Source organism: Coloeus monedula (genome assembly GCF_965178545.1).
Source record: "Coloeus monedula genome assembly, chromosome: 11".
Lineage (NCBI taxonomy): Eukaryota > Metazoa > Chordata > Aves > Passeriformes > Corvidae > Coloeus > Coloeus monedula.
The window spans coordinates 2391352-2408850 of NC_138791.1; the positions used below are offsets into that span (position 1 = coordinate 2391352).

The 17499-nt window shown below is 41.2% G+C and overlaps 1 protein-coding gene across 4 annotated transcripts in view; it reads right to left on the minus strand.

Annotated features, from left to right (window-relative positions):
• The window catches only part of ATG7 (autophagy related 7), a 78793-nt gene that overhangs the window by 49799 nt on the left and 11495 nt on the right, over positions 1-17499 (minus strand). For 3 of the 4 annotated variants that reach the window (XM_082289020.1, XM_082289019.1, XM_082289021.1), the window contains 7 exons: positions 17318-17462; positions 16635-16793; positions 14208-14402; positions 11835-12038; positions 11472-11587; positions 10771-10846; positions 9604-9684 (listed from right to left, as the gene is read on the minus strand). In XM_082289020.1, coding sequence (XP_082145146.1) covers positions 9604-9684; positions 10771-10846; positions 11472-11587; positions 11835-12038; positions 14208-14402; positions 16635-16793; positions 17318-17462 — 976 coding nt within the window. Of the gene's footprint in view, positions 1-9601; positions 9685-10770; positions 10847-11471; positions 11588-11834; positions 12039-14207; positions 14403-16634; positions 16794-17317; positions 17463-17499 lie in introns of those variants that run through there. The other variant, XM_082289022.1, reaches the window with a different exon arrangement.

Below are 17499 nucleotides of genomic sequence, written 5' to 3' on the forward strand. Positions count from 1 at the left end.
AAGGCCAGGCAGGAATTCCTGAGCTAACCCAGAGGCACCCTGACACCCCCAAGGTCCTGCACTGCCTGGGGATGGAGCACCTGGAACAGCTTTCATTAAATCCAGGAGCCCTTTGTGTCATCAGCAGCATGGACAATGCCAGGAAGTCTCCCATTAAGTGCCTTTTAAAGTATTAATATTAATAAAATATTAATAAGCTCACAGATGCAGGAGTTGCAGGTACATTATTTTTAGACTTTTTTGTTGGGTAGAACTGGGATACACTAATGTGACCAAATCTATTGCTATGGAAAGATTCCCACATTTATTTTCCCCCTGTAGCAACTCTGCTGTGTGGCAGAGACCCTCCATAGTGCCACAATGAAAAACTCAGGTTGGGGTAACAAATCTCACCACACACCCCATATCTTAAAAACCAAAAGCACAGCAATAAAGAACACTTTTTTCTTCTAGCAGCAACCACAGAAGCCTGAAAAGCTGTATTAAAAAGTGTACTTGCTGATTATAATGACTTGCTCTTTAGAATGGGGACAGCCTGCTGAATGGAAGTATTTGTTAACTAGCTTTAAATCCAGAATTCCAGCCAACAAACATCAGATCAGGGAGCCACAGAATCACCTGCAGCACCACATTTGCTGCCTGAGCAGGTACCATTAAAGAAGATATCCACTATAATGAAATCCTTTCAACACAGGCAGTGACTGGGAGAACATTTTGGCGCCCTCAGGGACTTTATTTCCCAGCTCAGATGATTAAAACTTTCCAGTGCCACAAAAGGGAGGAACTCCATTAAGCTGCCCACATCCAACCCTTCCTACCCAAATTCAGTAGCAGCTTTTCTCTGATAAATGGAACAGGGCACAGATTTGTTCAGCAGCCATTGAGCAGACCTCAGAAAGGAAAAAGAATGAGGCAAAATAATCTCAGATTCCTGTGCCAGGAGACCACCCAGGGAATAATCACACAGGAATAAAGCCAGTCTGGACAACAAATAGACACGAAAGAACTCGAAAAAATGTTTCCAGATTTAATAAGTGACTGATTTGTTGTTGCATGGAAAGGAAATTTTCTCCTATTTAATCATGTCCAGCAGAGCCCAAAGGCCCATGGCTGGCATGAATTTGCCTTTGCACTTCTGAACAATTCCCTTTGCTGCTGACACCATCCTTGGTCCCACTGTGATCCTCCTGAGGAATAGCTTTACAGGAGGAATGTTCTTGAGAGATGCTATAATTTTTATGATTATTGATCTCAAACCAGTTACTGTCTGACCACAGATGTAAAAAATCCCACCTGAACTCTTCCAGGGAATAAATATATCCCTCCCCAGTCATTCAGGGATGTGTCACTATGCAGCAATTCATTTTCCAAGCAGAAAAAAACCCCAAAACTATAAAAGCACAACAAAATACACAATTCTTGCACCCAGCCTGGCAAGCTGGAGCAGGAAGGATTTATTAAGGAACTCTTATCCTCTCCTCACCTGCAGATCACTTGTCAGAGCTTAGGAGGAGAGCTGGAAAGCACCAATTCCTTCTGGATTTCATGGCTGCTACAAACACTGCCAGGAGAACCCACATTTTCACACCACCCTCTCCTGCCACATGCAAATCTCTCAGGTTGATGCCACAGCCTTGCCTTCAGTCTCCATTTCACAGAGCTCTATAGTTGCTTTTCTACATGATGGCATTTTAACAGAACAAATCAAGCTGTGGATGCACATCATCACAACAGGACCAAATTCATGTACTGCCAAAGCTTTCTGAGTAAATGATACCCAGTAACCCATCCTATGAGCAATCTTTTTATTCTGGCCTGTTTACTGAAGTTAAAAAACCCCCAAATCTCATGGCAGAAGAAAAAAATACAGGCTTGGAGTAAAAGAACGTGCTTGGAAATGAGAAACAGATGTGCAGCCCTGGTGTTATATTCTTTTTAACAGCATTCTGCACAAAGAAGTCTCAATTGCTGGGTACAAAGACATTCAGAAAGAGAATCTGGCTCCAGGATTGCTTTATAGCAGAAAAGTTAATATCTGGGTAAGCAAAAACACAAAAAACAAGCTCCTAACCCAAAGAAACTGGCTACTGATGCAAAATTGGCTCTTGTTTTACTTCTGTCACATCAATTTAAAACTTTTTAACCAGTATTTTACATTTGATTTGGCTTTTTTTTTTCTTTTCAAAGTCATTTGCATCTGTGGAGCTTGAAACGGTGCTGTTTATTTCCCAGGAAAAATAAAATAAGGACTGAATGCTACCAGATGGATTATTTACACTAAATAAGATTTCTACCCCCAAAACAAGAGGGTGCTGCACTTTACACTCTGCTTGGATTTAAACATTTCCCTCCCACAAATGGGGCAGATACTTCACTAAACATTTCAGAGTCCCAAAAGAATCCCAATATTCAAGGTTCTGTTTACATCCAGGCCCATCAAATTTCTATTTTTGCACACTGTTCACTCCCTGGTTATCACAGGCCATGCAGAAAGGAGAGAAAACTACTGTTCACTTGCTGAAAAGAGACATTTGGAAAATAAGACAGACATGAAAAAGTCTTGCCAGTTCCACTCTTCAAAATTCAAGGTATGTGCTGTTAAAACAGCAAATTTAATGAAAGACAACAGTGCTGTGAAGAATCCTGAATGAGAAGAGAATAAGCTGAGCCACTGGGACCTTGGGCACTGCTGATATTCAAAATTTGACCACACAGCCATAATTCTGATTTCCTTAAAAAACCCCTCATTCCCAGACTCTTGCCTTTTCACAAAGCTCTCAATTTTTATTGCCATTTGATCCTAAGAAGTCATAAAGCAAAGCCAAATAAGCTGATGCTGTAATACAGCTGTGAAAAAGAAGGCAGTAAAATTGCACTTTTCTGAGGATCATGGAATGATTTTTCAGGGCCTCTGTTCACGGGGTTGGAGCAGGCAAGTCTGACAATATTGCATGAAAAGAAGATAATACTCCAGGAATTGCCCCAAATGCGTGTGTGAATGGTCACACACACTTGTGCACTCACACACAATCAAGTTTTGAGAACAAAGATGTGCAGAAAGCTGTGCTCCAGGTGTGCACCCGACAAGGCCACGCTGGAAATACTGGAAACTTAGAAACCACAAGGCAAAAATGGCATAATTTTGGGCTCATGTCCAAATCATTAAATCACCCTCTGCATATACACAAGTCTCTCCTTTCCTTCCCATAATCAGTACTAAAAATGAAAGCAAATCAGTATAAAACCTTAATTAATCCAAGTACAATGTGCTGGAAAATCATTTAAGGAAGAGATTGCTGTTTTAATTTAGAGTAGGAAAGGGGTGATACAAATGAGCTTTTCCTGTTGCTACTTCCTACCCTGACTTTGAATTGCAATGGATGGAAAATGGAGAATTAACTTACTGAAGAATCAGCTCTGAAGGATTTTTTTAGCTTGGGATTCTTCAGTTTCTTTTGAATGGTGAAAAGGAGGAAAGTAGAGATCTTAGAAATTTCAGAAATAACAGTCTAAGCATGGTCTTGTCAACATTTAGTTCTTGGGAGCTGCACACATTCTTTTCTGGAATGATCTCGATGTGCTTCATCAAGTAACCGTTTTTTCTGATATGAACTGACAGATAAAACTGCAGGATTTTCATTTTAGCCACTCTTCCCTTTCTCAAACACTTCACACAAATTATTTCAAATGTAACAGCATCCCCAGATTCCAGCCAGCCTAAGGAAGTTTCACTGCACGGCACACAAGCTGAAGGCATTCCCTGCCTGAAAACAGGAGTACAGAGAAGTGAGAGGAAAGAAAGGGCTGAAGAGAGAGCACAAGAAAATCAACATCTCCATTTCAGAGACTGAGAAAGAGGAACAAAAGGGCTTTCTGGTAGCCAGCACCATTAGATCATGTGCCCTGACCTCCCTGAACATGTGGGTACATCCTTCAGCCCCCTCCCAGCCACCCCCTGCTCACTCCATGTTTTCCACTGGATGGATATTTACAACTCCATTGATCCCCACTCTGCTTCCTGTCCAAAAGTGATGCTGATGAGCTCATCAGCAGTTGCAGCATGCTTGGCTCCAGCTCGTTCTGGCATCAGTCACCCTCTGTTGTACAGGGAGGCAGAAAGCCCTGCTCCCTCCCAGCCCCAGCCCAGGGGAAGGACAATTCGGGAAGGATCCTGTGTTATCCGTGCACAGGGACAGGCACCTAACCCTCAATTTTGCCTTGAGGGAACAGTCCAGGAGCAGCCCCCATTGTCTGCAGAGAGCCCCTAACGCTGGCAGGGAAGATCGGGCACTTCCCCAACACCCAAGGGAATGTTCTCCTCCCAGCAAAGCAACTGCCTGATGCTGAAAGATGCTTTGGCTGCCTGCACAAATGGGTGCCCCAGAGGCCCCAGCTCTGCAGGGCTGGTTGGAGGCAGCCAGAAGCTGGGAATGACTGGGTAGTGCCCAGGAAAAGTCATTTATTCCATCCAGCTCTCCCCTGCCAGCAGCACTTCAACAACGAGGCTGATCTGTCCCACACTGAGCACCCAAAGCTGTCGCTGCCTCAGGCAGAAACTGCAGCTGCTCAGTGCTTCCCAAACCCACAGCTCCTGCTTCAAAATCCATGTTTTGTAGACCATTCCAGAGCAGAGGGTTTTATGATCTGGATGTGCTGCAATACCTATGCACACAGCACTGGAGGAGCATCAGTGTTTTCTTCAAAACCACATTTACTGCATTTCATCAGTTTCTGCTATTTTACCATCTTTTACAATTAAATTCCCTCCACTCTTCCTATTTCAAACGAAACAAACAATTCTGTAAGCACAGATATAGCAGCACTTTAAAAACGTGGACAAATTGAATAAAAGTCAAACATTAAGTTAAACTCTTCAAAAATATTTGCAAACAAAGATCAGTTTTCCAAAAAGCAAGGCTGATGATCAGTTAAGTTTAAAAAAAATAGGCATCAGGGTAGACAGACACCTGTCAAAGACTGCAATGAGGGTGCAGAAAAACATATGAGAAACAACAACAATAATAATTAAAATAGAGAAGCATATTGCGTCTCCATGAATATGCACTGATTCCTTGGAATAACTGAACAATAAACTTGGGAACAGAAAGCACTAGGCTGCAAATATGCAAAAATCTCATGGAAGTGAAAAAGAATGACTACCAACTGCTCATACCCAGCCAAACAAACAACTGAGCTTTTGAGTTCCAGATGGAATCCTACAGAATGAGGGCTGGAATTGTTCCTACACTCAGCAGCGGTGGGATGAACACCATCATCATCATCATCATCATCCCAGCAACCTCACATTGAATATTCCCGAGTTTTAATCCAGCTTAGTGTTCTCCAAGTTTGTTTTTGCAGTTCTTGTAGGCAGATATTTCAAGGCAAAGTTTTTTAGTTCAGTTTTGTTTTAACGGACAGAAAAGGAATTGTGTAACAGCTTCACAGAGAGACAACAGGAGAGCACATGGTTGCCATTAATATAAATAATTAAAAATTATATTCTAGGCACAGGTAGATAATTGAACATGTCAATACTAGAAAACTGCAGTGATGCTGTCTTTTTCCTCATTGATAATCCTTTACTTTGTACTAATTGTAGTTAGAATTTAATTGAATTGGAAGAAGAAATATTGGGGAAAAAAGCCCAAACAAAACCCCCTTTTAGACACACAAAATTTCATTTAAATGCAACAGAAATACAACCTGTCAGAAATATGATTCCACTGTTTTAAACAATGGCAGGTTTCTTCTTTCCCTTAAACCCCACTATTTTTAAAGTTAAAAGGAACAACGGGAAAATTCATTTCTATGCCACCTTAAGAGTAAGAGAAGTCCTAGGTTTAACTCAGAATGCTGCAAATATGCCCAGGTGTATTAATGATGCACTCTTCAAGTCTCCATGAAATCTAGCCAGTACTAAGACAGAGGCTGCACTGTGCAGACTTGTCAAATGTTCACATATGTAAATTAGGGAAATAAGGAAAGTTCTAAATGGACTCAGTTTCACTGACTTCACGTTACAGCACAGCTACAGAAAGAACTCTTAAAACATCCTCTTAATTTTTGAAATGTTCATTCCTGAAGGACAAACATTTCTCCCCATTTCCTTCATCCTTTCTGCAAGCTCTGCAGGAGAATGTTCTTTTTTTTTTAGCTCAGGAAAGACCACGGCCTTTCCCCCCCCCATGACTTCTACATCCACACAATGCTTGAAATGAGAAATGTATAATATAAAAAGATTCAAAGGAGTGTCCCTGACAGATCATCCATTGCTACTGGGAGAAAGCAAATAGGAATGTCTTAGTGCAGTTAGGACAAATCCGAAGGGCCTGGAATCGAAATAAAAAATTATCTCAACTGAAAAACATCAGTAAGTGACAGAACCTTGCAGGTTGCTGTCATAAGTGATCAGAATGATTTCACATAAAAATGCACGCACAGCAGTCAGCAGAGGAGAACAATGAGAGCATTGTGGAGGCTACACGATGATGGATTTCAAAACTGAAACACTCATAAATAACTTACGCAACCCAAGCACTCAGTAAATGTCACAGCAGAAGTGTTTAATGTATTCCTGGGATGGCAGAAAGGGAAAACATCTGCAAGGGCAAGGGAACATCCTGACTGAAACCAGAAATTGTAACGTAATGCCAACAGTACCATCCCTGATCCCAGCGTCTGCCCCTTCGTCACACGCAATGAACTGAGGAACATTGGACATTCACTCCGTGGTTAAAAAGCCACTTCAGCAGCTCAAGTTCCCAGCACACTGAGCAGAAAGTTGGGAAAGAACTTGAAAATTAGCAGAGATGCTCATTGCTGATTTTTATCAATTTCATAGTGGGGATAATGACAGGTGAGAATGACTGCTGTAGGGGAAGGAGAGAAATCTCTTTAAGGAGAACAAACCAGCTTTCCAGCACATGGATGCTAAATCCTGACTCTGGAGGGAATGTGAGCTATGTGTAAAAACAGAGGGGGCATCCCTATACCCAGGCTGGTTGGTGGCAATTCTCTTTTGTAACATTGAACTCTGGAGCTGTGGAGCCTCCTCATTCATACCACGATGCACAGGAAATAAAGGGGAGCAATAAAAGGAAATTTTCACTGTCCTCATTAAAATACAAACACTGGCAGTTTTGCATTAAAATCCATCCATATTTTAACCCTCATGATCCAAGGATTGAGCCAGTTTTCTGCAAGGATCAGATCTACCCCACTTTTCCAAGGAACTGCAATGCTTCTCACCATAATGTAATGAGAAAACAGCCTCATTTTGCTCTCCACAGGGTAAACAGGTTAATTAGCACAGCCAGTAATAAGCTAAACATTTTCCCCTGTAAGTAAAGCAGTTGTTACAAATAAATATCCATCCTAAAGAACTCTGGAGTCTCCCTTGTCAATGCCAGAACAAGTCTGGCACCAGAGGAGCTCCCCCTGCTCTCTGTGCCCTGAGCTCTTACAGGGATATTTGACATTCCAGCACAGCTTCTGCACAACCAGAATAAGACAGAGGGGGAATCATAAAGGAAAATTTGGCCCAGAATAAAAATAGATTGGTTTCCTGCTGCGACCACCCCAAAATTCCTGAACAATTGCCTGCGGGAAGCTTCTCTGGCACACGGCCTGGGCAGGACAATTCTGGGTAAAGAAAAGTTGGCTGCTTGCAAGCCTGGCCTCTCCAGCTTCAAGAGCAGAGAAATGAAGGAATGACTGAGTCAAAATGAAAAGGACTCAAATCTCCAAACATGCAGATCATTAGCAGCTTCTCCTGAGTCCTCCAGCTGGACTGGATGGCTTCAGGATGTACTGGAATTCTTCTAAAATTCCTAATTCATTAGTTTTATGCTTTAAGAGTTACAGAGTGACAAGAGCTCAAGAAGGAGAACGCTGACAAAAGGAAAACACAATGAATACAACGCCAGCAAATTCAATTCTATCAGCAGAGCCACTTGTGTGCTGAAAGTCTGAATCTACAGCAAATCTGACATAGAGCAGGATGAAATGATGCTAAATCACGTTATTAAAAACCAAACAAACCCTCACACAACAAACCAACAGACAGAGTACAATTAAATTGTAATTGGATTTATCATTTCCAAGTATCAGCATCAGATTTCCACATAATGCAGGGTGACATATTCTTATGCTAATAAATAGAAAGTTAGCAAAGTAAACAGAGGCTGTGTTTCTACTGTAAGGAAATCTGTGAGCCAATGAAGCAACCTTTTCAGCACACAAGTAATTCAATACCCAAACCACATGAAAAGTGATCTCTCTGGGAATAGCACAGCTGCTAAAATCCAAGTCAGTTTTTATTAAATCATCGAGTCTGTTTATGTAAAACGGGGCTCTCTTAAAATGACCTCCAAGAGGAAATGATTTGCTAATGAAAAATTGATACTTGCATTGAATTTATCTGCGTGGATGTACATTTTTATTGTTTTTACATATCAGTGTTTCCTGAACTGGAGATAAGAAGAAGAAAAGAGAAAAAGAAAAAGAAAAAAAACCTTATTCTAACACTTTAAATAACCCACCATCAAGGTTTTAGCTACTGCTGAGCTTTCAGCTCTTCGAGAGGGCAGATAAAACTGCTGCTATTTTTAGAAACATCCAAGTTTAGTGCTTCAGCTTTTGAAGAGCAAATGCACATTAAGAATCCTTCAAAACTTGTCAAATGTACCCAGACAGCCCAGAGGAAAAAAAAGGAATACTGTAGGAGAAGATACTGTGTGAGATCTCCAGAAGATGCCAGTGCCCCATTATTTTTTGATGGCTGTTTGAAAGGAGGACAAGTGCAGTGGAAGGAACAGAAAGAGCTTCTGGCAGTCAGTCTCGAGGTACAGGAGAGTGAACTAAATTAATGGCACTCCCAAGCAGTTCAAACCATGAGTCAAACCCTCTGCATCTCCCTACTGAGATATCCCAGGGAAAACTTCTGGAAGTTGCACTCCACGGCCAGAAAAAACTTGCCAGAGGGAACTTTTCAAGGCCACAGGAGAGGGAAACAATGCAAGAGCTGCCCCAGAGAGCCAAGAAACAGCTGGGAACTCTGAGGTGACTCAGGACTGGCAGCACCAGCAGCAAAATGAACAATCTGGTCAATAAAGAACCGGTAAGAAGCAATGTTTTCCCCCTCAATTGTTCATTATTTGACTGTTTTGTACCACAAATCATAAATTTAGACAATTTTGCCTATTTGTAAAGACATTAAGCCCCAGAAATAAAGAGATATTTATTCAGCAGGCATCAGAAAGGATTTCTTAAACAATACCAATCTCATTCCTTTCTCCAAAGCTGAAAGATATGGACAGTATTTCTGTGATAAACTTTTCAGAAATGTCTTGGTCAATCTCTGCTTGGATTCTTCAGCTGAGGACAGCATTTGTGTGAAGATAAACAGTGCAGCATGCTGAGAGGTGATGCCAAAGGAATTTGGAAAACAGGTAAAAAAGAAGGGTATGAAGGCAAAAGAACTTTAGCTGAAGTGAGAACAGATCCCAAGCCCTAAGGAAGTCAGAGAAAACGTCAAAAAGTACCCCAGAACTGACCTAGAAATATAAAAATAATAGAAAGCACAGACAAACTCAGCCTTACCTTGGCTGAACAGGCTGTGCACTTATCAAATGCTAGGCTGACTGGAAGAACATTATCAAATCTGGATAAAAATCCTCGGATCTAGAAGATGAAAGAAAAAAATTACATTGCTGTTTTAAACATTTCCAAACCTCAACATGAACTGGACACATACACTCAACAAAAGGAATATCTATAATGTTCTAACAGTCACCCCCAGTAAAACCTGCAGTAAATTTCTACAAAGCACAACATTACTGCTTTTCTATACACAAATAATGGCACAACTACCTAAATGCAGCACAATTTCACCACCAATAGAGGCACAGCACCATCTGCAGTTAGCCTTCTCTGAGTGCAAAGGGCCATGAAAAACAAAAAGCCATGGTGTGACCACTTAAACACATTTTTTCCCTGTCTCTGTAACCCAGAATCTGAAAATTTAGCTGTTGTGCATTCCTCAGTTATGATGTTAATATGATATTATTGATAGGTGATTTTAGAATTCCAGACCACTATTTCGGCTAACAGAGGGAGCACTGGAAGCACTTTGCAGCAGGGTTTGATAATTTCAGTTATGAACTCTTTGTACTGACCATCCTTTTTATTCTGTTTATTACAGTGAAGAGATGCCACCAGGAATAAAACTTAAGTAACTCTGCTATACAAATAACAATAATACCTTAATTTTGAAGTTTTTAAACTGAATTTTTGAAAAACTGTATCATCAACATTGTAACTAGAGTTTGGGTTGAGTAGAAGAAAAAAGTGCTGCAATGTACCAAAATTACAGGAATATTTTGGAGAAATATAATAATTGTGAGTTGGCTTATTTGAATTGTTTTCAAACTCTGAAGAGATTTAAAAAGTGAACTTTAAGATGCTCATACTGTCAGCTCTGATGGAGAACAGAGAAGTCAGAAATTGCTTTATTCACATCATTCCGGCTCCAAACAAATTCCTCCTTAGCAGGTAGCAGGAATTGTGTGTCCATGAGTAACACAAACACAATGCCAGGAACACACTGCCTGGGCCTGTGTGATGTGTCAATATCATTTATATTTATTTTTTAACAAGCATGGAGAGTCAGTCCTCTGGGGAATGGAATCTGATTTTTGTTAAGGAGACAACATCTGTGATGAGCAGTTCCCAGCTCTTAAACAAAAGCATTTATCACAAATAATGTACCTGGTGAGGAACAAGTCCAAGAGAAGTGGGTGGTTCATTCATTCTGTCATCACTGCTGCTGGCCACAGCATAACCACTGCCAAAAACCCAACAGGGAAAATTAGAGCAAGACAACACACTCAGAATTTCCAGTCAGCTTCCAGGAATTTTGCTACAGCTTGGAATGTAGTAAAGAATCCATGTGGAAAGTCTGTTTCACAGGAAGCAAGATTCAGCATGATAAATATATATAAATCAGTCTGAGACTCATCTTCGACTCCTAAGTCACTTTTTCTCTCACAGGTTTTAAAGAGAGAAAACAAGCCTCACTTCCAAGGTGCAGAATTTCAGAGTAATTTCTGAATCACACACGCTGAACTTTAAATAAGCTTTGCTCATCTGGAAGCCCTTCATGTGCCACATGTTACAACAGCTCCTCATCTCACCCAAACACCGTTCAGCAAAGGAAAGCCAAGATCCACTAACAGCAACATTTTCTTCTTTTGAGATATTCTCAATAATTTTCTATGGTTAAATTCAGAGAGAGAAGAAAAACTCAAGACTTGACGAATCAGTTCCCTCAAGCACTGCACACTACATTATTTTACAGACAATGTTACAGAACTGTCCTGCTTGAGGTGTAATTCCTCCTCCTCTCTAAAGACTGTATTGAATCTGTCTTATTTCTCAGAGAACACCTCAGAACAGCAGCAATGGCTCACCCTTCTGGATGTTGGAGGACAGAAACCATTAACTCCACTGCCAGGGCTCCAGCCACCATGGCCAATCCAGGCCGACTGACCGTGCACTGCTGGTCCAGTGTCCGATCCCTGGTGGACTACAAACACAGACAGTTCTGAAGGGAAGAAAAAATAACTCCAAAGTAACCAGCTGCCCTGTACAAAACACCTCTAGTGCTGTGCAATTCATATCTGCCATCTTCCAAATAAAAATGAGCTATTTCTTCACCCCTGTGTATGTCAACATAAAGCAGATCCCTCCCTGAAACACCATTAAAACCAAATAAAAATCCAAGTCACAACAAAAGAGAGATATAATCACCATCTGCATAAGGTTCTACTCACATCCCCTGGTGCCACAACATCATTGCAGAAGTAGCAGCCCAGTTTATAGCCAGGGATATTTGAGAAGAGTGAGGATCCCAGAAGCTCAGAAGAAGCAGAGGCATTGCTGAAACGTGAATCACCAGATTCTTGCTGTTTTGGTTTCTTTAGGCCGTGTCTCATAACAACAAAAGTGTCAAATCCCAAGGCAGCATTGATGACCAACTGTGAACAATAAAGAGAGAACAACAGATATTAAGTGAGCCAAAAAGGGAGGGGGAAAAACAAAAAAAAGCCTCGAGGCTTTTCGCTATAAATGCCAAAAACCCACACACTGTAGATGGATGAACAACCCATTAACTGCATATTTACCACCTTAGCCATAAACAGAGTGTCTGCAAGGTGCAGAATTCCAGTTGTCAAGCACTTAGAAAAAAACAAAAGCAAAATAAAAGTCTGTTTCAGAAAGTCACAACCCCTTGCCTTTTTCTGTGCCTTTCAGGCAAATCTGATCGAAATGAACGACTCCCTCTAGTTGTTACACTGACAAAAAAGTAACAGCAACTTCAAGCACTGAAATGCCATCTGTTAACCAAAACAATTCCTGCTCAGTAAGGAAAGCAATTAATGATTACTTATGGGCTTCATCTGCATCTGCTTAGTCACATGGGGAGCAGGAGCAGCTGTGCTACACAGTTACTACACAATTACTCTGTCCTCATTTTCCCCTTGCTCTCCACTTTGTGGCAAGTGCACAGAGTAATCTGGAGCACAATAACAATACAATAATGGCTGCAGCCAGTAAAATATAAAGGAAGATGCACTGCTTCATCTGCAGATACTTTAGATAGAAATTCTGGTGCAGCAGTTTCTCGTTTTCCATTCTTACAGCCAGGAATTGTTTAAAAGAACAACTCTGAGGGAAGCTCTCTCAAGAATTAGTCATCTTCATTAGCAAGCTTGTGAGTCTCATCATCATTCTCAGTATTTCCAATAATTTCTGCATATTCTCTTTCAGCCTTGTAGCAGTTTATTTTTCCTCAGTCCTGAAGTGGAACCCTGCTGCTGAATCTGCACAGGGCTACAGCAATTAAAAGACTGCATCTTCTCACTGCCTCTACCTGTAAAACCTGAATGTGGTGCTCCACTTCCAAAATATGAGTAACAGCTGGCACTAGCAGAAATTAATAATATTGCTAAACAATTCCCACTGCAATCAACTGTTTCTCTCTTCTCAGTTTACTGGCTGGTAACTATTTCATTCTAGCTGATTGACCCTTAATTAAAAAAATCATCGGGTTTTGATAAAGACACAATGGAAAAGTATCTTCTGGCATGAATTAACAAAAAGAAAAAACAAGTAAATTTTTACAAATTCCAGTGCTCAGCAGGAACAGAGATTTAATATGTGACATGAGGATTTAACATGTGAGGGGTTTGTTTGTCTGAGATGTTTGTTTGGGGGGAAGGAATGGCAAAGATCATCAAGGCAACTCGATGATGAAGTGGGGAGACCGACTCTTACTGCTACCTGTAGGACCTGGCTTTGTGCATCTCACACAAACCATCACTCAGCATGTTCTTTATTTTCTTTTTGAGACTTTGGGAAGCAAACTGTGCAGTGCTTGAGATCTGCAGGTGCCACACAAAACCACATTTGAGCAGAGCTCTCACTGAGTGTTTACCAACATAAGATACTGAGCATTTGTTTGGACATCTTGAGATTTCCCTGCTGTGCTTTTTCCAGTGACAGAGAATTCCATCTCCTCCTATCAAAGTGATGTTATCAAATCAACCAACTGTGATGCAGACACACTGCACCACTGAGCAACAGAGAAATGTCTCCAAAAAATGTCAAAATTTATCCTCAAAATAATTTGAATGCTGCAAGAAAAATGTAGAGGGGCATTGCTGGCTAAGCAAACATGAGAGGGAAGTTTTGGAGATCATAAAACCACTCTATCCTGATTGAACCAGACAGGATTCATATAAAATATGCAAATAAAACTGCATATATTGCTAAAAATTACCAACCATCATACACAGGAAGAGTAGGCTGGCACTGGCACTTCCCAGGTCAATACCCAGCTTTGCAAACTTACTCTTTTTGACATTTCTGTGCTGTTTTTAAACAGCTGAAAGGTTGCTGGAAGAGCACAGGTGCAAGCTGCAGAAAGGACAGGACGATTAAGGAGGAGCTGGTGAAGTTATCAAGTTCCACACACTTACACCTGAAGTTATAATTCAGCGAAGCCCTCGCTAAAGGAACACGCTGCTCTCTCCACTGGCAAAGGAAAGCTCATAACGAAATAAAAGCCCATTGTTCAGGGCCAGAAATGTATTTAAAATAAGGGAAGAATGAAAGGAAAGGAAATAAATGGAATAATACAGTACCTTCCTCTTGCTGGCTGCAATGACAGCAGGCAGCCACCGACTCTCCCGAGTGTCCATCAGCAGGAAAACAACATCGTGGGCATCAATGAGCTCCTCAAGCTTTGCCACATCCTTCCGAGCCTGGGCCATTGTCACCTCAGAAAAGTTCACTGGGTGGCCTGGCATGGGGATGCTCATGTTATAACCTTCTGAGCTCTGGAGGGAGGCAGGCAGAAAATCACGCATTCAGAAGGTAACCTTGTGACTGAATTGGTATAAAATTCAACACCAATCACAGTACAAACTCAATTCCTCTTTGTCAGAATGGCAGCTCTGCCCTTTCCCTCTCTCTGTGTGGCAGGGCTGGGCACTAAAGCACTGTGCTGAAGTTTCTGAGTCTGTATTTATGCAGAACAGACTCAGAAAGTTTTGCCAGGCTTAGCAAATCACTACAAGAACACAGTGGAACTGCTCCTAATCCCAGGGGTTACAAACATCACCACAAAGCCAAGCAGCCACATTTACATATGATTATGATCTGTTAAACTTATCTAAAACCTGTGTCCTGGAATCTCTTTCCAGCCCCTTCCCAGAGGATTTTAACAGGCTGCAGTCTGCATTTCTGCTGCTGAACACCGACTCAATCACAGTCAGACACGTGTGCAGTATCACACACTCTGCTCCTTAGTTTCAGTTCCCAAGGAGAACAACAACAGCCTCAGATGATTCCCCTGTAATTCCCCCAGCCATGTGTGAACTTTAGACAGCAGAAAAGCACTTCTGAGACTTGTCACTGCAGAGCTGGAGGCTGGCACTGTGCAGATGCTGGAGGAGTTTGTTCCTGTGGCAGAAACATTTCCTTCTTCCAGCCCCTTATTTGGGCAAGACACACTGAGAGCAAATATTGAGCCAAATAAGCATATACACAATGCAGATACAATGCAAACAATTAATCCACTCCTTTGGAAATGTGTGAGCACAATCTGCCAGCCATCTGCTGGAAGGGAAGGATGGATCCCTCATTTATGTTACAGAGGCACAAGCCTTGCCAAAGCCTCCCTGCTTGTCACTGCACTCTAAGCAGCTAACAAACTAAAAGCCAAAATGTAAAAGCTGGATGAACCAAGCATAAAATTCCATGGGAAGAGAGGGAAGGAAGGTTGGTGGAATGTGCTTTTACATGGACCAGTTACCAGCACAACTCATAAATCCAGGTGACTCAACTAACCAGAAGGGTGACTATAATTCGGAATATGATAAATATCCCTGAGGATAGAAAGAACCAGGCCCATTTAGCAGCCTGGAGAAATGAGTATGGGTAATACCTGCATTAACAATTCCAAAGGATACACCTTTATTCCCCTCTGTACCATCACCACAGACATCAGGAAATTACTGGAGCAGGCTTTACTTTCAGTGCCATTATCTCCTCCAAAAGGTTGTGGCAGGAACACAAAACTTTAACCCATGCTGGACCTGAGTCATGTGTCCATAGATAACTCATCAAGCCTGTGCTGCACAGGTGCTGATTGATTAGATAAGCACAGCTGACACTGCTGGTGACTCAGGAGGGCAATTTTTGTTCAATAATTTACAATAAGTTGGATGTTAGCTGCACAAAAATATGGTCAATGAGGCTTGTAAAATACTAAAATCCTACTGGAATTCAGAAGAAAAGCTCAATCCAGGGACTGTAGCTGTAGGAATACAGACAAGTCTGGCAGCTTCAACAATTTTATTTGAATGACCATCCCCCAAAAAAAGACAGCAGTCACCAGCCAAAGTGGCTGAGGTGCACCTTGGCAGCCAAACACTGGCAAAAAGGAGGAGTAAATGTCCATATATTTCCCCAAAGGAAGGTCTTGCTCATTCCACAGAAATCCAAAATCTCAGGAATCTAAGAAAACTTTTAAAATGCCTCCAAATTATCCAAGACAAAATATTTAGTTGCCATCTCATAAAATATAAGGATGACATTAAAAAGAGGGGACTATATGTTGTTCCCTTGGCTGGAGGTTAAATACTAAGCTATTATCTTCTAATGTAGAAAATCAATTTAGATAGGATTGCAAATTTTGGGTCTAAAAGATAACAGGAAACCTCAATAATACATTTATTACTTCCCTCAAGACCTCCTCCCACAGTAGACAATTAGTATGTCTGACCTAGCATTACTCAAAGTTCCTTAGACAGGAAAAAATTTTCCTTCACTATCAATAAGCTACCAGATGACTTAGATGATCCTTAATTATATTTCATTACTCCAAATATTTGCCTCAATAAAGTTACCAGGTACAGAGATTTGAAGTGAAAGATTTCAGTAACCAACGTAACACCTGCGTCGTGTTTTTCCCCACTAATGTTTAATTACCAGAACTTGGAATAGTAATTTAAAATCACTTTATTTTTATTTCCCCAGTGATAGTAACATAGAAATAATGATCTTACCACTCCTGGAAAGATTTTCTGCAGCCTGTCTGCCGCTGCCAGAGCCTTGGGCTTGCCCCCACTCAGGCAGTCCTCGAACTCATAGAGTGGCTGCCGCACGGGGTTCGAGTAGGAGATCTTTGCATTGTCCACAAAAGTGATTTTCCTCACCCCCCAGCCCTAGAGGAGAAGATAATTTAATAATGAGAAGTGAGTTTTGTCCACTTTTTCAAGCTACAAAAGCTTTTGCAATTATTCAAAGCAGAAATCAGGGAACAGAAAATTTGTTTGGTCCAAATATAGCATTTAACAGAAATCCCTTAAACCCTGCTGAATTCAGTGGAATATGGTGAACATCCCTGAAAGGAATTATCAGCACACTTACTTCAAGGGCTTCACTGTGAATTTGGTCTTTACAACTTGTTAATTTGTTCCAGAATTTTTTTTTTAATATAACTTCAAAATAAAGTACCACTCTAACAAGGTTCCCTTACTATCTCCTATTAGCAGAACTTCAGTTATTTCCAACAGCTACAGCTCCTACCTCTTCCCTGCAATTCATAACACCAACTAGTGTGCATTATAAGTACTTTGATGCAGAGAATGCAATTTTTCTCTGATGTGTCACGGCAGCTGGACAAAAAAAGGGAAGAAATATAGAATTTATGAGAAACAGGAGATTGATTGTAAGATTAAGGACTTACCATCAAGGTCCTTGCAACGCTACAGCCCAGTGTCCCAGCTCCCAGCAGCAGACACTTGGCAGACACAATCTTTTCCAAATCCAGAGTAGGCACCAGCCTCCAGCACATCAACTTCAAATTCAGATCCACGGATGATTCTGCTAACCTGTGCCACGCAATAAACAACAACAACTTCTGAACCC